At 44.3% G+C, this 22,556-nt stretch overlaps 1 protein-coding gene across 2 annotated transcripts in view; it reads left to right on the top strand.

Annotated features, from left to right (window-relative positions):
• Positions 1-22,556, top strand: part of PIP4K2A (phosphatidylinositol-5-phosphate 4-kinase type 2 alpha) — a 175,444-nt gene that overhangs the window by 105,540 nt on the left and 47,348 nt on the right. For both annotated transcript variants that reach the window (XM_082385593.1, XM_082385594.1), the window contains exon 4: positions 11,342-11,494. In XM_082385593.1, coding sequence (XP_082241719.1) covers positions 11,342-11,494 — 153 coding nt within the window. The remainder of the gene's footprint in view (positions 1-11,341; positions 11,495-22,556) is intronic.

The following is a 22,556-nucleotide window of genomic DNA, read 5'->3' as shown; positions in this document are numbered from 1 at the left end:
GCGCAAGCCAGGGAGGCGGAGTGCTGTGCGCTTGCGGGGGCCGGCGGGGCTGTGGTCTCGGCTGTTCGGCTCGCCACTGCCCGGACACTTCATTCACCGTGGCCAGAACAGGTAACAGGTATCAGTTGACACCTAGTGCCAAACTGAACTCTGTTTCTCAATCTGATTTGAAAAGTGGGATCAATGACCCGGCGTCTCGTCATCTTTGGAGGCGCTGGATTGCTGAAGGGGCCCAGGCCCCTCACTGTTCCCCTTGCGTTGCTCTGTTTAATTTTCTGAAGCGCTTGCTTATTGGACAAATGACTTTGAAATCTCTGTGGCGAAAAGGAGCCTCCACCGGGCGGTTCATTTAGTCTTCAAACCTTCATGCTATATCAGATGGATAAATGTTCGCCACCTGCCTTGCGTGTGTGTGAATGCCGTTTTGCTGCACCTGAAAAAAGTCAGTATCGATCCATCTGATCAAAGTAGAACATAGCAATTAGCCAACTTAATTGACCTCCGTCAGCCAACTTAAACTTCTTGAAAGGAACTGAGAAACATCCCTGCTGTCTCCATAAACATTTGTATCTTTCCTCTGGTTTTGATTTCTTGAAAATGTCTTTTAAAAACAACTTCTTTTTCTTGCTGTTAAAGATAAATTCAAGCAACAGTTCTAGAATACTCATTATTAACAGCAGTGTCAGTGAACATGCATGTGTAAACCTGTGTGCGTATGTGTATGCGTGTATGCTCAGTGCTTTCAGATTCAAAATCTTCTCCAACTTGTTAGTGCTTCTTAAAGTCACTTCACTGGTTTGTAATATGCACAGAGGTGAACTGTGCATATTACATTGATCATTGTTGGGACAATGTGACTCCCCATGACCGTTTTTTAAGATGTCTTTCAAGATGAATGCTCCCCCAGAGGCCTGGCTGTTACCGTTGCTACAGTTCTGTTCTTCCATCTCCTCTGCCACTTTAAGCTCCGCTCCCCATAGGTGGATGATTTCATGCACGATTATCAACCCAGTGTGTGTTTATTTGCACCTACTGTGTGTAAGGCTCTGTGGTAGACATTATAGGGAATGCAGAAGAGAAGAAAGGATGAAGGAATTTTTTTTTAACTATTACATGACAGATTCTGTATTAGATGCTAATGAGATTTACAGAAACCCAGGCATCTTGATTTTTAATGTTCTTCAAGAAAAACGCATCTCTCTTTCCAGTCTCTCATAGTATCAGAACCTCTTATGACAGGCCTGGGAAGTCAACTAGAGGTTTCGGTTGAAGTTTCTGAGCTGCAGGAAGGATTGCCCACCAGAAACCAAAAAAGTTATACAGGATGGCGATGATGCAGTTAAAGCTAAATACACCATATAATAGAAACTCAGCCCTCTGGTTCTTTGTGGAGGAAAATATTAGGTTTGCTTTTCCCCTGCCGCATCTCCTGAATTAGAATCCCTTGTTATTCACATCTGATGCATTTTCTTCTTTGTATTGGTAACAGAGGATTCTAATTTTAAAATAATTTTAAAAGCTAACGTTTTAAACTTTTGATGTTCTTGTTTCAAGTTTAAAAATAAAATTCTCCAGTGTTAAAGACCTTTAGAGTATACTAAACTTTGGGAAAAAATTTCTGCCAGTATCTCTAAAGTCTATCATGGTGTTCGCAAATGTAGATTTCCCAAATATAATGGAAACTGTCTAAGGGCAGGAGCTGGGTCTAGCTTGTTTACCGGGGCTGCAGGCCCAGAGGTTAGCACCAGCCTGCTCTGGGCAGGCACTTAAGAAATATTTGTGGAAGAAAGGGAGGGACGGCTGAGGGGAGAATCCCCGGAGAAGTGGGCCTTCTGCACCAAAGCGTGGAGGCCAGAACCAGATGGTGGCGGGCTGCGGGGAGCTAAAGAAGGGAACGTGGAGAAAGTGGGAACTGGGTGGAAAACCTCAGCCGGACTCTTCAGCCCAAGAGCAGCCCTGTGGATTTTGCACAGGGGAGTGATGTGATGACACCTGGATTTTATAAAAGCAAATGGAGGCGGTTATGCGTAGAATGCCTAAAAGGGAGGTAAAGAAATTAGGAGGCTACGAAATATCCCAACGAGTGAAGAAGAGGCATGAACCAGGGCAGTTGGCACTGACAGGGTTGAGCTGAGAGCAGCTTTACGGGACGGGGAGAGGGGAAAACGTAGGAGCAAAGGACAGGAGCCGAGGTGTCGGGCCCTGAGAGAGCGGGAGAGTGGAGGTGCCAGTCACCAGGGAAGGGAAGTGTGGGGATGGGAGAGGGGAGAAAGGAAGTTGAGCTTTTAGCCTGTGAGTGTGGAGGTGACCTTGAGGTGCCTGTGTGAGGCTGGTCAGCGTGTAGTTGGCCATACCATGATTGGGGTCGGGAGCAGAGGCCCAGATCTGGGAGTGATGGGCACAGAGGTTCTTGTACTGTCAAATTTGCTGACTCGAGCCAGATAAGCTCTTTTATTCCTGTGTAACTGTCTGTCGTCTCTTGGGTTTGCCCTGCCTGCTCTTTCACAGTTTCTCCTCACACGTGTTGGCCTTTCAGCTTAGCTACTGGGAACCTCACGATGAATAGCAGACGGAAACTCTGCCTGGGCTGGAAACCGAAGGGCACCCCTCAGATTGGACAACTCTCTTGCCAGACTTTTGGGAAAACTCCCTCCCAGCCCATCAGCACCCTCAGATTTTTTTCATGTGCTTTTTCTGCTGTTTCTCAAGTGTTGAACCAATTACTGCCCCACCACAAACTGACCCCACCTGACAACTCAGGCTTGCTGTTTGCCTTCGTTTTCCATTCCTGAACCCACGTTGGGTTAAGTCTTGTCATTTTCAGCCGAGCACTGACAATCATCCCTGCCAGGGAGCTCCTGTGAGGTCAGGTGCTGCCCGTTTGCTTATCAGGAGCCTGGGACACAGGCCTCTGGTATTTTAATCTGAGTCAAGTACCAACCTGAGCTTTGTAAAGGCGATCTCACGGCGCTCAGTGACGTTCCTGCAACTTTTCTTCTTTCTCTGCTGGTCATTACCGTTCATTTCTGTTTCCTTCTTTTCTGGTAAGTTGTTCCATTATTAATAAGTGTTCAATTGCACTGTGTTCTGCCCCCCTCTGCAATGAAAGCCATTCCATGCCTGGGATCACAGCTCAGACTTTCTTTGAAATTCCCCAAGAGCATAACACAGGGCTTTAAACACAGTGGGCTTTTAATAAATCCTTGATGATGATGTTAGCACGTTGGTCTTTCCCTCCCTGATGAGGTCAGAGGACCATCTGCTCGCTCAGGTCCGTCAAACGCAAACCCAGAAAGCAGCCTCGTCCAGGCTCTGGCTCCCGGCTCCGGGGCCATGTGATTTGAGGCGTGTAATCGTAATCCTGAGTTGTCAGCAGGGCAGGTGTCAGGTCCATGAAACAGGTAGCCCGAGTTGGGAGAAAGAACATTTTCCTGCGAGGTGGGAAGCTGGTTTGCGTCTTGGATCTTCAGTGACGGATACTGTGACTTAATCTGGTCGCTTAGCCCTGGTAGGTCTCAATTTTCTCATCTGTGAAATGAGGGAGAAGGACTCCATGCTCTCTGAGGCCCTCCCAGCTGTCACATTTCTGAATCTGTTATTAAGTCATGGCCAATAGGTGACTGTCACTCAGGTTCCTGTACATGATACTGCCATGTCTCCTTTGTAAGGTGCTGGCTTTTACACATTTGAGCATGGCAGAATTGATTGTACGTGGCCTTCCTGTTGACTAAATGGGAAAACTTCCATACATTATTTTTAGCAGAAATACAAACTCATATCAAAATGGAAAAAAAAAAACAAAATGTTTGTAAGACTATATGAGTAGTTCAAGGGTATTAAATGTTCAAAATGCTTGGGTATTTAAAAAATGGATAGGGGACCGTAATGGTTGATGTTGATAAATCATGGCATTTTTATGAGAAGTATAGAAAGGTTGGTGGCAAAGATGAGCTAATTAAATTGACATTTCCTCCACCCCCCTAGAGGCCCCAGTAATCCTGGACCTCCCACTGTGGAAATAAACATCTTCAATGCAGACTTTTAGAGGCTTGGGGAGGAAGGCGAGCACCATTAATCCCTTTCTTTGGGGAAAGGAGAATAAATTTCCAATTATAAATGTAGGAAGGCCATTCAAGAGTGAGTTTCATCTCTCATTATCTTCCTTTATTTCTCATTGAGGGCTGACATAGCACTAGAGATTCAAACACAGCTCTTGAGGTTTGAGATGGGGTGTTGTAATGCTACCCACCAGGGTTCTTGGACTCCTTAATCAGCAGAAATTGATAAGAGGCCAGACGAGAAATTCAGGCAAGGCTTTACTGGGACTCGTAGCGCAGCACTAGGGAGCGAAAGCACGTAACAGGTGCCCATGCTCGCTCACTGAGTGGGCAAGCCGGTCCTTTAAACGGGGTGAGGGTGGGGGCGGGATGGAGGGGGGGCTTAGGGTGGTCACCCCCCCCCTCACCCCCACAGTGGTACTGGGTGCAGGGATCGTGTGCAGGACCCTGCTTTTCTCCCGACACCTCAGAAGTGGCAGTTGGGTTTTTGGTCTTTTTGTATCTTGTTCACAGTCTGCCCCGACTGCATGCAGTTGTTTTTAGTCCCTTACGGTTTCCTTGCATCGGTTGCTGGAGGAGAGGCTCGTCCAGGGGCAAGCAGTGCAGCGGAGGGTCCCGGGTCCCAGCCTGTCTCTGTAGATCTGTGATGCACTCGGCTGTGGAAAACAGGAGTGGTGGACACTGAGCTTACTTATCCAGAGGCAAGACCGTCCGGCAAAATGGACTAAACTACCCTGGTCTTACGTGCCCTGCACCCACTAGCTTGGCCCTAGAACTTGCGCTTTGGCCCAGCGGTTTACGGTACCCCGGCTCTCCAGGAAGCCTGGCAGCGTCCTCGGGAGCAGCCGGGCTGGGTGGCACGCACCCGCCGCGCTGGACTGAGTCGGGGGCACCGCGATGTCGCCTCGCTCGCCCAGACACGGCCCAGGGTCTACAGCTGGGCCCCTCGGGGTGACGCCCGTGCTCCGGGGACTCGGAGGAAGAACGTTTGCACCCACCACAGCCGCCTGCGTGCTGGACGACTGTGCAGTAGGAAACGTCCAGACAGGCAGATCTCTAGGACAGAAAGCGGATGAGAGGTTTCCTAGGCGGGGGGTGGAGGGAGAATGGGAGGGACTGCTTATGGGCATGGGGTTTCTTTTTGAGGTTGATGAAAATGTTCTAAAATTCATTGGGGTAATGGTTGTTTAATTTTGTAGCCATACTAAAAACCAATGATTTGTGTGCTTTAAATAGGTGAATTGTCTGGTGTGTGAGTTGTATCTCAGTAAAGCCATTAGGGAAGAAGAATGTTTGGAGTTTAAGATTAGTTTATATTCAATATGAGAACTCTTTCCCCCTCCACCATTGATTTTGGCTGCCTTTTTCTTGATGTAGGGGCTTATGTTAATAGTATTTCCACTTAGAACAAGTGAATTTAAGGAATTACATAGTTTATAATATACAACTATCAAACGTATAGAAGAAAAGGGTAGCCAATGAATAAAAGCAAGTTTGTTGCGGCTTGCGTACATTTATCGTTAGATCCCCCCAAACTAAAAGCAAATCACCGTCCATTTGCTAAGTCTCCACAAACTGAAAGCGGTAACACATTAATGGCTCCTAATTAGTAGAGCAAGAAGGAAACCTAGAGACCATTAAGTCCAACTGTCTTTCCTTGCAGATAATCAGCTAACAGAGTAAGGAGTGGGGGGTCTGACTGCCCTCAACTTCTCACTGCTTCTCTTTCTGCCATACGTGCTGAGACCCAAAAACCTGAAAAGGAGAGAAAGGTAGTAAAGGAGTGACTGTTGTGGGCAGACGGTATGTCAGATTTCTGTTACGTCTGTATTTTCAATGTTGAATTAAGCCTTTTAAAGCTCTGCGTTGAACGGGATTGTGGATTTTGTGGTAGCCCAGCACGTTACACAAATGACTTTCCAGACCGGCATCCCAAGGTTGCTTTTCCAAACCTTCTCTCCCCTCAAGCCCTCCCACAGCCCGCCCCTGCTCACCCTCCTTGCCCTTGCTGCCACCTCAAGGTCACCCGAGGCCCGGTCGTCAGGCTCCCTGACGTTCCCTCCCCTGTACCTTCAAGTCTGTTGGCATCTTCAGCCAGCCTGCTTTCCTCCCCTCCTCCTCCTCCTCGGGAAGGGGTCACCCCAGCTCTTCGGGCTACCTCCCCCATGCTTTCTCCATCCTTTAGAGAACTGGCCCACTCCTCTGCCATCCCTCCTGCCCTTTGGCTGGAGAGGATGCTGGGAGCTGAGCAGGGGCCACGGATAGAAGGGAGACCTAGTGGGGTAGGAATTTTTGACTTGAAACTTCCTTGTGTAAAATGTTTTAAATTCTTTTTCAAACTACAAGTGGTTCTTATTGAGGGCTGTAGAAAGTAAGCCGTGAAATGGAGAGTATGAGAGTGGCGAGAATGTGGTTCTTGATTTTCACTGGGTACAAACCAGAGGCTTGGCCAGGGTGGAACAAGAACCAACTGAAGGGACTTCCCTGGAGGTCCAGTGGTTAAGACTCTGCACTTCCACTGCAGGGGGCACGGGTTCGTTCCCTTGTCGGGGAACTAAGATCCCGCATGCCACGCTGTGCAGCCAAAAAAAAAAAAAAAAAAAGGAGCCAACAGGAAGAACCCATTCCGTAAGTCCTTCATTTTTGACTCACCAACTTACAGAGTAATTGGCTAATGTTGATCTGCACCTCTAACTGTCTTCCAGGTTGAAATTTGCTATTTATAATAATAGCTACCATTAAGGAGTGCTACTGTTCCAGGCACTATTATCAAAACTCTGTCTTATCTAATTTAACCCCCAGGCAAACTTTTAATGATGATGATTCTCATCATTATTACCTTTCTACTAGTACGGAAGCTGAGGCACAAAGAGCTTAAATAACTTGCCCAAAGTCACACAGTCTTGACGTAGAGCACCTGTGTGTGATGCTTATACTGTCTTCTGGCTTCAATATCAGTGCTATTTGGAACTTGAAAGGTCATCAGACCTCTGCTTATGACAATATGAACCTGAGAGAATATGAATAAACTAAATAAGAGTATGAATAAACTAAATGTAACACAGAGAGATAGTTTTGATGTTCAGAACCCTCTGATGAGTGTGTATGTCGTGGGCTTAGAATGTTTGCTCTTCTGATGGCTTCTAGACTTGGGTAGCTCTATTAGGATATTTCAGAAGACCAGTCAGGGGGTGGAGGCCTCTGCAAGGCCTTCCACGGACGCCGTCCCACTCAGGTCTCAAAGCAAGTGGTTTCTGCCCTCTGGGCCTCTGTTTTCTCATCTGTAAATTGGGTGGTTTGGAATAATCTCCAGGGTTGCCTCCACCTGTCATGCTCTTTGATTATGACGTTTATTTACACATAAGGGGACCCTTTGGGGCTTCTGGAGGTCACTCCCCAGCTCTGTTTCTCTCAGGCCTTTCTCCTCCTGGCCTCCCAGACTTGCCCAGGCATCCTGTATGAGGCTATGGTTCACTCTTCCTTTGTGACACAACAAGGGACACTGAGGAATTTCAATATTCAATTTCTAGATAGCAGACTGTTCTGACTACATTCCATGTGTGTCCGTGACCTCCTTCCCTTAGCTCGTCCTCTGGTTCTTGCTGAAATTGTCCAAGTACATCTGGAACCTCTGACGTGTTATTTCCACGCTGCTCTAAGAACTATTGCCATCTCTCTTTAATCCTGGCCCAGATGTCCTAAGCCATCATCATGCCCCTGCTCAGATGGTGGTTGGACTCTCTTCTGACTGGACTTCTTGTGGAAAACATCAAATCACCTTCTGAGGCCTGTGCTGCCCCGCACTTCCTAGAGCCATATCTTCGAGGAAATACATTTTTTAGAGTCATAGGAGGTCTGAGGGAGAGACCTAGTTCAGCCTGCCCCCTCCCCTGGGCTTATCCTCTGTCACTTTATAGTCCTGGGAACTGAGGCTCAAAGATGCTGAATGCCATATCCAAGGGTCGGTGAGTGGAGAGAATGTTCTAGGTCCCAGACCAGCACCCTGCCTTACTCAGTACTGCCCTTACCAACACACACGCACTTCTATCTCATGTCAAAGGTTACAAAACGTCAATGATTATGGTATTAATTAATGGCAAAAGTTTAGCCTTGCCTTTGTAAATTGCCCCTTTTGGTTACCTCAGAGGAAGCTTTTAGGCGGGAGCCTTAGGCACGTCACTTGGCTCCATTGTACCCCAGTTTTATTATTTTCGAGTGGAAAAATGCACCTGGCTCTTTCTATCACATAGGAATGTTGTGGAAATAAATATGAATATGGATTTTTCCAGGCTTTACAGTCATTCCAAGGATCACACATTTTGTGTAAAATTGCATTCACTCTTCTGATTGTCTGCTTGTCTAAGGCTTTCAGTAAATCTGATTCATATATTTTTATATTCATAGTGATTATAAAATGTACATTCTGAATTTTGACAAAGTGTGCTTGTTCCTAATTTCACTGGTTACTGGAAAACAATGAGCCTTAAAAAAATTCTTCCACACATTGGAAGTAGATATTGTGGGTTGGGGCTACTTATGTGATTATTGAAAAATTGAGTTAAGGCAGAATCAAGATGAGAATTTGTAAAGTTTTATATGCCAGGCCATTATGGGAGGGCCTGTATCCTTATACAAAATCTGTAATGAATAATTATCCATGTCTGAAACTGAAGGGAAAGGCAAAGAATTTGGAAGGAGATAGCATCTGTGCTAAGGAGTTTAGTACCTTTTTGACTCTGCCTTTCTAGCCCTTTAGTTTGTAAATCCATACGTTGCTTTGAACGTAGTATTATTAAACATTTCATTAATGAATTAATAGTGAATGCAATGAATTATTCTTCACTGTAAAGTTTCACATTTTAATCAAACCAGGGTTGGACAGACTATAATGGGACAGGCATTCAGGCAGGTACGTTTGTAATTATAACACACTTAATACACTAGACTCTCCACACTCTGCACCAGACGAATCCCATCGTAGCCACAGTTCAGTAGACTCTTGGTTCTCACGTGTGGTCCGCAGACCCGCTGCAGCTGTATCAGCATCTTCTGCTGCTTTGAACGCCCCATCCCACACCTGCCAGGTCAGACGCTGCATTGTCACGTGATCCCCAGGTGACTCCGTTGCTCATTAGAGTTTGAGAAGCACTGACTCTGCAGCTTTCAATTCTGTTCTTTCCCACTGGTCCGTAACAGAATGTTACATATTCATATCCAATACGCCTAAGAAAACAGTCTATGAAACTGGTGCTGCTTGTAATTCTGTCCTTTGCTGAATATAATTATCCTTTACTATTCCCCCCTCCCCCAAAAAAGTTATTTTACATGTGTTGTCAGTTTTACAAAGTTTATAACCTGGTCCGCCTGTCTTTCATTAAGTTGATTGTTCCTGCTTTGATTTTTATGCCTGAAAGTAATTTGTAATCTTACAATTCCTAGTGTTCTTGTTTTATTTGGAATAACCTTTTACAAATTAATGTTTGGGAGGAAAAAGACCGTTAGCCAAGAGCAATGATTGCTTTTTTTGGCCAGTGTTTAAAACCCCCAAAGAGGGCATTCACTTTGATTTTCTTCCCTTTTGTTCTTAGTAGGAAGTGGTATAAAGGAGGATTTTTATGTTTGAGGAAAAAAATCAATATAAGTAAGAATCAAACTCTTGTTGATATAGCCATTTTCATCCTGAAAATCCTTTTCCTCCTTCTCAGTCTATCTGATGAATTTCAGCTGTCATCATTGAACATGGCCAGATCCTGCTATTTAAAATCATTGGGAGTTACACTGATTTTTTTCCCCCCTCCTCTCACGTTTTCTAATAAGCTAAGGAAAGCAAATTCAGTTAATTGGCAGGAGCGGCTCTGCACTTGGCAGTTGTGCCGGTTGCATTCAGATAAGGATGTGCCGTCTCAGGACGTAAAGACAGCAGCCGAGGTGCCAGGGCTGGTCCTGGAGATGAGAATGCACTCCCTTCCCTCAGCCCAAGGAGGCCCTCCACGAGTTGCTGCACCACCACAGTGTCATTAAGACCTCATACAGCTCAGTCCTGGTGGATTTCATCTGGAAAAGAAGGAAAGGTTAAGGAGGCTTGAACATTCTAGACTGATGGGGAACTCTCACTGACAATCATGATGCAGTGATACCACCTGCCTCTCTAAAGACATCTGTGTCCCGCTAACTAGACAGACTTTGGTTCGTTGGGGCTTTCGAATGCCCACTTTGGGAGAGGAAGGTGAAGTGGGACTGTCTTTCCCTGTGAATCCCTCATACGCTGTCCAGTGGGGCTGGGCAGGGAATGGAGGTCGGTTCTCAAGGGCACAGTTAGCAGAGGCGAAGACCAGACTTCCTCAGATGCTGGGGGTTTGCTGATCCACTAGTCTGGTGACCAGCGTAAGACGGTTGGGGGAAAGCGGGACAGACTTCCTGAAGGGTCTAGGAAAACAGATTCAAACAGGGGAGTCACAGGTGAGAGCAGGGGAGACTTAGCGGGAGTGACAGTGAGTATGGAACGAAATACTAGATCCTGGAGTGAAGTGATTGCAGAAGAGCGCCCACTCAGAGCCCTGCCCCATCCTCTCCAGGAGATGAATCATCCTCAAAAATGGCTGAAGTGGGGTGGAGGCTGGACCAGGTCAGAAACTTCTGGAGCTGTGTTGGAGCACACCTGCCCAGGCCAGGCCCTCCCAGGGCAGCCATGGGCCACAGGGTTTAGTAATTAAGTTGTTTACTACTTGAGTAGTTGACTAGTTGAGAACTTGGGTTCCGAGCCAGCCACACTGCAGATGGCATTCTGGCTCTTCCCCTTACCAGCTGTGTGACTTTCCCCCAATGATTATACCTCTCTGATCCCCATCTCCTCATCTGTAAAACAATGGTGATATCAATAGTAACCATTTCATGGGAATGTTATCAGAGTTGGGAGAAGTCCTCTGTGTATAACGCTTGGCAGAATACCTGTCATATAAGGAAACACTCAGGGAAAGTAAAATGTCCTTTCATGGCTGGAACCTAGTTTTATTGAGAGGGAAATCTCAGCTCTTGTCCAACTCAAAAGAACAAGGTGAACAAAGTAACTCTGATTATAATTCTAGACATTAGATTAGAATCGCTGTTTTCATTTCTTCTGAAGGACTTGCCATTTGAGTTACAATGAATAGAAAATGTTGTCCTCCTACTTATCAACTTCTTCCAAACACAGATGTTTTTGAAAACTTGTGGTGACAACAAATGACCTGGAAATTAGTCTTTAACCGGTTCTCTTCCCTCCTCCCCTGTCATCCCACGGGAAGAATTCCCTGACCAGGAGTGCACCCCTTCCCAACGACTCCCAAGCCCGCAGCGGAGCCCGGTTCCACACATCCTACGACAAGAGGTACATCATCAAGACCATCACGAGTGAAGATGTGGCCGAAATGCACAACATCCTAAAGAAATACCACCAGGTAATGTTTATCTTTATGTGAAACTCTGAGAAGGTTGACATTTGTGACAAATTATCATCAAGGCCAAAGATTTAAATATATAGTTAGGACATGACTAGAACACATTTGACACAAAAATTCCCTCTAGCTGTGTTTTTAAAAATTACTGTGGCCGGATTACCAACAGTTAACATTTAGGAATGATAGATCGGTAGTTAATATACGTAACACGTTTAATCTAAATACCCTTCTGTACAATAGTTGTGATGATTACCATTCTGATTTTAAAATCAGTCTGCTTAAGGTTTGGCAACATTTCGGAGGTTATTTTGCACGTGCTGGAAGTGAGGTGCTGACCTCTGAGTATTTATACATTTACACCTACAGATCCTCTCCTGCTTTCACTGGTCTCTTCCTGTCCTGGCCCCAGAAAGGCCCACCCCCCGACTCACAGTCTCCTGCCCAGAAGAGTTTCTGATTTTAGAAAGTGTTTGTCTACTCACTACCTCCTTTTCACGTCAGCATTATCCCCTCATCATCACCTGGGGATAAAGTGAAACTACCCTTGGGAACAGCCGTCTCTTTCTGTTTCTTTCCCACCCCCCAAACCCCCCTCCCCCACTCTCTTCCTCAGTAAATTCCAGCACAAAGGCCTGGTAGAGCACACGGTCCCAGCCCCCAGCTAGAGCTGTATGAGGTCGTACTGTGAAGTAGTAACAGCATGAAGTCCCACGTCAGACAGTCCTGGGTTCAGATCTCAGCCCTGTCACTTACTAATAGCCACGTGACTTCTGGACTTTAAAGCCTCAGATTCTTGATTTATACGGTGGAGGTGGAAACATCAGCTGACTCCGGAGCCCTGAAGATTGTAGGGCAGGTACTCAGCACAGTGTCTGCCACACGCCAGGCTCTCCACACGTGGTGGGGTCATAGCGGTCATCAAGTCCTACAACAGTGGCCAGTAACAACTGTGTCACCTTGAGAAAGTGTAGTCTTATGGCATGAATGTGACCATTGATGGCAATATCGCAGCAGCCACCTTGAGAACTGGTGTTTAAACCACACACTGAAACACACTCACACAAACATACACACACGCTGTTGCTGTTAACCAGAGGCTTCTCAAGTGTTTAAACCATCACATCAAGTACCAGCCTCTCAAAGTGACTCCTTCAAAGGCACTGCTTGGTTGGATTTGTAGGCTCTGAGGTGCCTGTAAAAGTCAGCTTCCTTCCTTTACTGTCACGCTTTCTGCTGTAACATCAGGAATTATTTCTTTTTTTTATAAATTTATTTATTTATTTACTTATTTTTTGGCTGCGTTGGGTCTTCGTTGCTGCATGCAGGCTTTCTCTAGTTGCGGCGAGCGGGGGCTACTCTTCATTGCGGTGCGCGGGCTTCTCATTGCGGTGGCTCCTCTTGTTGCAGAGCACGGGCTCTAGGCACGTGGGCTTCAGTTTTTGTGGCACGCGGGCTCAGTAGTTGTGGCACATGGGCTTCAGTAGTTGTGGCTCGCAGGCTGTAGAGCGCAGGCTCAGTAGTTGTGGCGCACGGGCTTAGTTGCTCTGCGGCATGTGGGATCTTCCCAGACCAGGGCTCGAACCTGTGTCCCCTGCATTGGCAGATGGGTTCTTAACCACCGCGCCACCAGGGAAGTCCCAGGAATTATTTCTTGCCAGTTGCTTCTTCTTCTCAAATATGATCAACTGCATTTTTTTAAATTTTATTTATTTTTTTTAACATCTTTATTGGAGTATAATTGCTTTACAGTGGTGTGTTAGTTTCTGCTGTATAACAGTGAATCAGCTTTACATATACGTATATCCCCATATCCCCTCCCTCTTGTGTCTCCCTCCCACCCTCCCTATCCCACCCCTCTAGGTGGACACAAAGCACCGAGCTTGATCAACTGCATTTTGTTTGCAGTGAGGTCTATGAACAAGCTACTTTCTGTTTCTGGAAACTTGGACTGCCCCTCATTTGTTTTTTTCAAAAACACTGGTCAGCCTCTAAGTCCATTAAGCATCTAATCAATCTTTTATAACATCTATTCCTTTTGAAATCTGTCGTACAGCACTTACGCTGTTGCCGATTGTGAAGGATATTTTAAAGTGCTGGGTTAGTACCTATGAGGGTAAAAACGCTCAGGCGTTGGCTTCTGAATAAATGGAATTCTAGGATGCAGCTTTAGCCATTCACTCCTCTCAGGAACTTAATGTCGCGCTGATGCATTCTTTTTTTGCTTTCTTTAAATTGTCTCAGAACTTTCAAAGCAATGTGATACCTCAATGACTGATGAAAACATATTATTCTGATAAGTGACTATGATACTATTCTAATACAGTGTGACATGCAATTCAAATATCAACTTCTTGATGACATCTTTGAGTTCAGAATTTTTTGACTTTACAGAAATTACAGTTTGAAACGTTTCCTCTGGGGTAGTTACTGTAACAAACATGCAGATTTGACATATCATCATTATTACATAAAATACATTGGGGACCAAAATAAGTCTATTAACATGCTCCAGGGGCTGTCACAGTACTAAATATTTCATTTCAGTGCTACAGAATGGGTATTTTCTTGGTATATTCTTTATCCAGAAAAAGCTCATTTCTCATTTCTTCAGCATCTGTGTTTTGCTTCTTATAAAAAGTATTTTAAATATAAAGGGTCTTAGTGTTAACCTTAAAACAGAGTGTTGTAGGTCAATTATTCTTGAAAAACAAACAAAGCCATAGAAAAAGGGATCAGATTTGTGGTTACCAGAGGTGGGGGAATTGGATGGATGAAGGTAGTCAAAAGGTAAAAGCTTCTAGTTGTAAGATAAATAAGTACTCGGAATGCAATGTACAACATGATAAATATTAATGCTGCTCTAGGTTATATATGCAAGCTGTTAAGAGAGGAAATCCTAAGAGTTCTCGTCAGAAGGAAAATATTTTTTTCCCATTTCTTTAATGTTGTGTCTCTGTGAGATGCTGGATGCTCACTAAACTTTCTGTGATCATCATCTCATGACGTATGTGGGAGTCAAATCATTGTGTGGTGCGCCTTAAACTTGTACAGTGCCGTATGTCAATTATATTCAATGAAACTGGGAGAAAACAACTTTTAAATAAACAGAGGTAAAGGGTCTTAGTGATTGAGAATCACCGTTGTTAATATGATTTATTTAAAGGACACTACTTTGAAGGTCAGGAGACCTAAGTCATAGTTTGTCACAAACTGGTTACTTAAGCGATGTCTGAGCCTCAGTTTCCCCATCTGCATTTCATTCATCCTTTCATTCGTTTGTGCATGTATTTACCCTTTTTCTTATTGAAGTATAATTGACTTACAATATTATACTAGTTTCAGGTGTGCAGCATAGTGCTGCAATATTTTTATAGATTATGCACCACACAAAGTTATTATAATACTATTGACTGTATTCCCTGTGCCATGTGTTTACTCTTGACCTAATTCCAGAGAGGACGTAAGGTGGCCTAGCCTACTTTTAGGATTTATGTCTAGTCAGAATTTTTCTGTCTCCTGCTTCGGTGGGGACTGTCATTTCATTTATTTCTTCTTGCTTTTTGTTGCTTTTACCTTCGAATGTGCCTTTGCTTCTGAACCCCCCCCCCCCCCCCCGTCTGGACAAGTCAGTAGGCGTGTTCAGATCCCAGATCAGTAGATGGACAGGCTCTCAGAGAGGGCGGCTCCTGCGAAATAAATTGGATGGGCTTTCTGACAGCTTTGGTTACTCTATGGCGCTTGACGTCTCTTTTTTCTTTTCTTTCATTGTTTTTTTGTTTTAGTAAGATATATCCAGAGGTGCAGCTGTATTCTGGAAGGTTAAAATTACCCTAAGGCCAGCCTCTGGAGAAGTAGAACATTGCTAGATATTTAAATAAATTCCTCCTGGGGTTACTTTTCTGATGAGCCAACCTCACCAGCAGTGCTGTGTGACAGGTGGTTTCCAGAGCACAGACTCTGCAGCTGGCTGCTTTGCTCCTGACCTGCTGTGTGACCTTGGCCAAGTTTCCTACCCTCTCTGCACCTGCTTCTCTGTCTGTACAATTTGGATAATAGTACCTCCTTCATCCAGTGTTGTACTAATCAGGTGAATTGATATTTATTATAGAACCTGCTCAGAACAGTGCCTGGTATATGATAAGTGCTATGTAAATGATCGAATAAGATCATTAAATACCTTTCTTGCGCATACTTAGTCGCCGTAGTCCCGGTGTCGAAATCATTTGCTCTTTGAATCCACTAGGGGGCCTGGTTTCTGGTAGAGTATGGCACAGGTGCAGAAAAACCTGAAGATTCAAACCATAAGGAGTTAGACTTTTTTCCCCAAGCTCCAGCATCTTGCCTTAGTCCTTATTTGCTGCCCAAATCCTACCCTAATTTCCACTGTTCGCTAAGAAAGCGTAGCATCATCTTTCAGACCAGTGGAAAATTTATATTAAGCAGAGTAAACTTTTATGTCTCTTTTCCTTTGTTTTTCTCTTTTTTTATGGTTGGGAAAATAACTTAGTGCTTTGGTGTAAATATCCTTTTCTTCAAATTTCTGTTAGGTTAGGACAAACTCAGGTCTTATAAATTACGATTATCCAAAGAAGAGGGGATATATGTATACGTATAGCTAATTCACTTTGCTGTACAGCGGAAACTAACACAACATTGTAAAGCAACTATACTCCAATAAAAATTTAAAAATATAATAAATGAATGACAGTTATCACCTGATTAGCTGAGCAATGCTGAAGAGCATTCAAAAAGGAAAAAATGGTCAAGAACCTTCTTGAATGTCTTATTTCTTCTAAATTGACTGATTTTTTTTTTTTTTGACTGACCTGAATTCATTGGGAGTTTTGGTATCGTGTGGCTTCAGCTTTAATTAAGAGTTGATGTCAATAAAATTTTAGAAATTTTAGGGGAGGGAACAAGTTCCAATGCCAATGCAAACGATCAAGAAATGCCTTATGAAAATAGTGTTAGGAATATCTTTTATGTTTTTGAAATGTAGTGTTTAAATTTATTTTTTTATTTCAAAGTGACTGAGTTGACAAATTGACAAAATTGATAAAGTAACCTAAAAATCCTTTCTTATCCTTTGTTATTTGGGAGACAGTAACTTGAGCCAAATCTAGAAGTTACATCTAAAAATCTGAAATCCTTGTTGAAAAAGCTAGCTAGTACCTCAAGTTTCAGTAAAGGATTTGGGGGTGAATGCTTGACTTTTTTGGAACCTCCTTGGAGTACATCTTTTTATCCTCCCACGGACAGTCACATTGGCCACAAACAGAGAAACTGAGAAAACAGGTCCCATAAAAGCCAAAAATTAAAATTTAAAAATTGAGGGCGTGGTGCCCAAAGAGAAGAAGTTACACACTCCGTCAGCGCTTCCCAAACTGCCGATTATAGACGGAACCCCCGCGCATCTTGTAAAAAATTTACATTCCAACTCAGTAGATCTTGGGTGGACCTGAGATGCTGTGTTCTTCACGTGCTCCCGGGTGATGCTGACGAAGCCCCTGTAAGTGGCAGCACAGGACCAGCTTTCCAGAGCAGGAGAAACGTTCCGAGTCTGCTCTTTGGCTTTTTTGTTCTCTTTGGAGGAAAGGCCAGTCGAAATGTGAAAAACACATTAAAGTTTTAAGCCCTATAAGCACCTGGAACTATGAGATTCAGGGCAACTCCCAGCAGAGCCTCTGTGCCTTCAGAAGCTGCACATACTTTCCTTGCTTCTCTCTTAGTAAAGTCTGGGAGGCGCTGCCACCTCCAGGGTCCCTGTGGCCTGGGGAGCGCCCCTTCCAGTTCCACTCTGCAGACACTTTGCAGATGGGGGCATCACCGCCTGTTCCCAGCGTCCCAGCCGTCGTTCCCCAGGTTTCCAGCTGCGCGGCCCACTCATCAGCACGTGTTTCCTGCAGCACGTTATCTCCAGTTTCTGGAATTCCCGTTGTTCTTTTTTCTTCATATATCGCCTGTCTCCCCGCCTCTCTCCAACATCTACGGATTTGACATTTTCATTCTAGCCTCCACGGCACTTCACTTTCCTTTCCCGTTTTCCGTCTCCAAACATCTCTGCTCAGTTTGGGGTAAATTTCTCAACTGTGTCACCCACTCCTAATTCTCTATTCAGCTGTTCTAATCTGTTGCCTCCCCGTCCAATGATATTTTATTTCAAAGATCATATTTTTCCTTCTAGAAGTTCCATTTGAAAAAATCCACCAGTGCACTCCTGATCGTTTTTCATTATATAATATGCTCCTTTCTGAACTTGCATCCTTTTATTTCTTCAAACGCTTTATGCCTAACTCTTCAAGTTCTCTTTCCGGTAGTGCTAAGCTCTGCCGTCCCTGGAGGTCCTGCATTTGTTGCCTCTTGTGTCTGCTGCTCGGGAGTGACTGGCCCGAGCAGAAAGCCCACAGCATGTGGAGTCAGGATACCGACTGGGGATGGAAGCCAGTGCAGGAAGAGGAAGGGGGGAGGACTGGACAGAGGGGAGGGCAGGCTTCCAGGCAGGCCCCCCCAGGACACCGCCAACCTGGGGGGGCCCTTTGGGGTCCTCTACCCAGATGCTGCCATGTTGGGCCAAAGGGACAGGAAGGCAGGCCCAGAAGGAGCTGCCAACCAAAGGCTGCCGACTGCGCGCCAGAGCCGGCAGCCGGTCCTCCCAGAGCGCGTAGCGCCGGGATGTTCGGGGCAGTCCGTCTGCATTTCAGTTGTAACCGCTGAGTCAACTCCATCTGTACTTACGGTAAGGTGAGTTTTTTTGTTTTGGGTTTTTTTTTGGTCTTTTTGGCCACACTGCACGGCTTATGGGACCTTAGTTCCCCGACCAGGGATTGAACCTGGGCCCTTGGCAGTGAGAGCTCAGAGTCCTAACCACTGGACCGCCAGAGAAGTCCCTGATAAGGTGTTTTTTACAAAGTCACTTCATCTTTAATGGTGATGTTATGTATGGGTCTTTAGAACAGCATAACAAACAGAGTTAGGAGCACCAATGTTTGCATTCAGGTATATTCTGCAATATCTCAGTACTAAGAATGTTTGTAAATACTGCAGAGGAATGTTTATTCCTTTTAAGCCTGCTTTTTATTAAGTTTAAGAAAAGCAGTAAAATTTTATACTTACATTAGCTTAAATGGAGTCATCCTTACATTCTTTTATGACTTAAAACTATTTGAAACCAAAAGATATCATATTAACGGACACAGACCATTATCCCAAAATTCAAGGAATTTTGAAGGATAATTCAAAATATTCAAGGAATGTTTGGATTATTTATTTATTCGGTCCTTTTAAAGCAAACCAATCCTTAATTTCAGGCTGGCTTCTTTCTTTCTGTCTTTTCTTTCTTTTTTCCTTCCTTCCTTTTTTTCCTCTTTCCTTTTTCTCTCCTTCCCTCCTTCCTTCTTTCTTTCCCTTTTTCTTTCTTTCTCTCCCCCCTACCCTTATGAAAAGAATGTTGTTGGAACGATCTATAAACATAGGCAGAGGCACAATAAGGATGACAAATAATTTAACCTTTCAAAAACATTAACTGAAGCAAGACTTTACATTGAAGTATTAATTTGATGCTATATTAAATTGTCACTTCAAGCCTCTAAAAAAAATGAGTGAAACATGATAATAACAGCAATTTCCAAGAGCTGGAGCCCAGGTTCACACTATCATGCGGAGATATAAATATTTATCCGTTCCAGTACATCACTTAGAATCCTCTCTGCTGAAACCTTCAGTCAGCTGTGAATCTTTTAATGGCATTTCATTTTGCATGAGAAGAAGCAACAAATCAGGGATTCATAATACTTGTTATTCTTGTTGAGCACCCAAGAGCAAAGGAAACCGAGATCTTGTGGCTATTGCATTTTATGTTTTTAAAATTCCTATTTCACCACGTCAGTTTGTCATTACATTACAGTTCTGACAAGCTATTATACAGGAAAAAGCTCTAAGGGAGACTAATGAAGAGATAAAATTTGCCTTTACTGGTGCCACCATGGAGTTTTGTACAAGAAGATATTTTTTAAAAGAAGACAGAAAAAAGTAAAAACTGTTATTGGTTACAGATGAACATTGCCAGCAAATACAAGTGTCTGAGAAGCACTCTTGGAAAAAACAGAAGCCACCGCAGGATAAATGACAACGCAAGGTGACACGAGGCATCCGGCTATGAAAATGCAAAAGTGAAAAATACTTAATAAAAAACAATATTATTAAAATGCAAATGTAGGTAATGTGAGTTTAACACTGAGAATATGGACGCTGATCCCAAGAATACTTGTGATGGTTTTAGCTCCATACAGTAAGTGTAAGAAGAATTGATGACCATCAAGGTCACTTGTTAAAAATTTGGGACTAACTATTCCATGCCTTATTCAGATGGAAGCTCAGTGTCGTCGCTGAATTGCAGGCATCTGAAAGCTGCCAGTTCGTGTGCCAGACAAGACTTTCCCTGTTTGATGTGAGAGAAGGTGACCTAGAGAGCCTGGAGGGGTGGAAATAACGGGCCAGCTTTGGGCCGCAGATGGGAAGGCCTCTGGGAAAGGACCGAATCTAAGGAGCCGCTGAAAGGAAGGCTCTGCAGGCTCGTACATACACAGCTGGGGCTCTCATAACAGTCATCCCTCTGGCAGATGTGCGCTCTTAATTCCTGATCCACACGTGGAGGACCAGCCTTGCCTAGTGTTTGGTCCACTTGTGACCTCTTATCTCCCTTGGGACCTCAGAGTGGCAGAGGGCAGAAGTCCACAGACTCATCTGACCTCTAGGAAAGAGTCTACTGGGCGGCACTAGGGCACTGCACCTGTTGAGTCTGTAAATTGAGATTTTAACATGGCAGACAAGGAACATCTGCGTTATGTCCTTTGCCAGTGAGGCAGGATTGCCTTGTAGCCACATCAGGACAGTGGTTGAAAGTGAAAGAAATACCTACACTTATTTTATTTTTATTTTATTTTTTATTTTATTTTATTTCATTTATCTTATTTTATTTTATATTTTTTGGCCACGCCGAGCTGCTTGTGGGATCTTAGTTCCCCGACCAGGGATTGAACCTGCACCCTGGCAGTGGAAGCGCTGAGTCCTGACCACCGGACCACCAGGGAATTCCCCTACACCTTTTTTAAAGAGTGACCCTCGGGATTAAGTCGCTATTTCTCCATTCTTGCAATTACAAGAATTGGAAATTAAGCATGTAAAAAGAAGGAAGCAAAGATTCATCCTTAGATTGTCTTGTAGTCAAATCAACAATGTTAAAAAGGAATTAATAGATGCTGAGGATGTTTTTAACTATTAAGAAAAGGTTGCTCGTGCCAAAAAACTGATCATGATTCTGTAGTGCCACCAATACACTCCTTTAAAATAATATTGGCAGCATTTGTTTACAGGCGGTTTTGTTAATTTGTCAGCGATTAAGCTTTTGAAGGGGAAGTGCTTAGAGTTCTGACCCCAAAAGCAACATGAGTGAGAAATAGAATTTTTTAGTGTTTCTTTTATATTTACAAAAATATTGCCTCACTTTGTAAACAAATACACACACATGCAACATTATTCATTTTTGGAAAGTCTGTTCTGTGGAGATCCCCTGAAATTGGGAGTTCCCATCCTGCCTTTAAATAGAATCCGTTTCTCAGGGAGCATTTGAGGAGCACGTCAGGTGGAAGCCTCGCCTCCCTCGCCCTCTCCTTCCCTACTTCCTTTCCCACCCCTCGCCCCAGGGTCCTGGTTTCATCGGCTCCTGCTTGAATCACCGCTGTCCTTCCAGTGCTGTTTCCCTGATCTTCACACCCTTCACAAAACCCCTGTGCTCTAGCTACTAATATTATGCGTCATCCCCAAATGCAGAGACAGAGAGAGGTTGAATAATTCCCCAAGGTCACACAGCTAGTGAATGTGGAGCTGGGTCAGGAAGGCTCGAGCAGCGTGGTGTGGCCATGAGTTTACGGTCTCCCTAGATGTGGGATAACGCCCAGCTGTTTGTGGGGCGAGGGAACCCTCATAGATGTGCCCACTGGTGTAGGGGTGTGTGCACAGCATTTCCCGGGTCAGCTGGTGAAGAATCTGAGAGGAATCATATCTGGGCCTGTTTGTGTCAACTCCCACACGCAGTGACTCCTTGTGCAGTGGTGCCCCAGCTGGGGGCTCACAGACCCAGTGAGACATTCCTCCACTGACAGGAAACGGTGTCTTCCCAGTGCCCGCACCCAGAAATTCAGTTCGCTGGGAGAGTTTTCTCTTCTGCAAAGTCTGGACGCATAAATGCTTTCTAAACCTTTGCTACCAACCGCTGCTTGTCAATACTGGACTCTAACACGATAGGCTTTCTGTGGTTGTGGTTTTGTACATATTTATAAACTCAGGAGTTTTAAGTTTATTAAATCTCTATTTTTCAAGGTGTTCATCAGAGAGCCTCATAGGTGAGCCTTGCCTTTGAGAACAAGTGCACATAGAAACTTGCTGATGAAGTGGATCAAATTTGATCTATTTTTTTAACATGGAGTAATTGATTTAATCTTAAAGATAGAGGAGTTGTGGAATGTAATCTGTATGTGTGTTTTCCCCTGGGGGAAGAAAACAGCTTGTCGGTGATTTCCTGTGTAGTAGTCAGGTTTCCTTAACATACTCATCAATATGGACAGTGGTCAGTATCTGCTCTGTTCTGGGTGCTCTGTGACTCTGTACCAAGATTTTGATCTAAGAGACATCTTCTGCCAGCAGGACTTTTAAAAGATAGGCCATGATGAGAATAACTGAGCAGAATGGCACAAAGGCAGGGGACTTGAACAGCCAAACAGAAACCTGTGTGCCTCCATGTGTTTAAGGCCCATCCAACCATCTCTCTTCAGAGGTACCAGACAACCACTCTTTATTTCTTTACATCAGATGTGAGAAATCTTCATTTCAGCCAAGAGCTCTTTACCACCTGTTTTGCATTAGCGAAAATCAAGTTAATTTACTGTTTTTTGAAAGGCGAGAAATAGAAAATGTTCCTCTGATCAGACTTCACATTAAGAACAGGTTGGGGGTGAAACTCAGAAAAATCCATCAAACTAAAATATGTAGCTCAATTATGGTCAGT

Source organism: Balaenoptera borealis (assembly GCF_965194805.1).
Source record: "Balaenoptera borealis genome assembly, chromosome: 3".
Lineage (NCBI taxonomy): Eukaryota > Metazoa > Chordata > Mammalia > Artiodactyla > Balaenopteridae > Balaenoptera > Balaenoptera borealis.
This window is presented reverse-complemented; position numbering and strand designations above follow the sequence as displayed.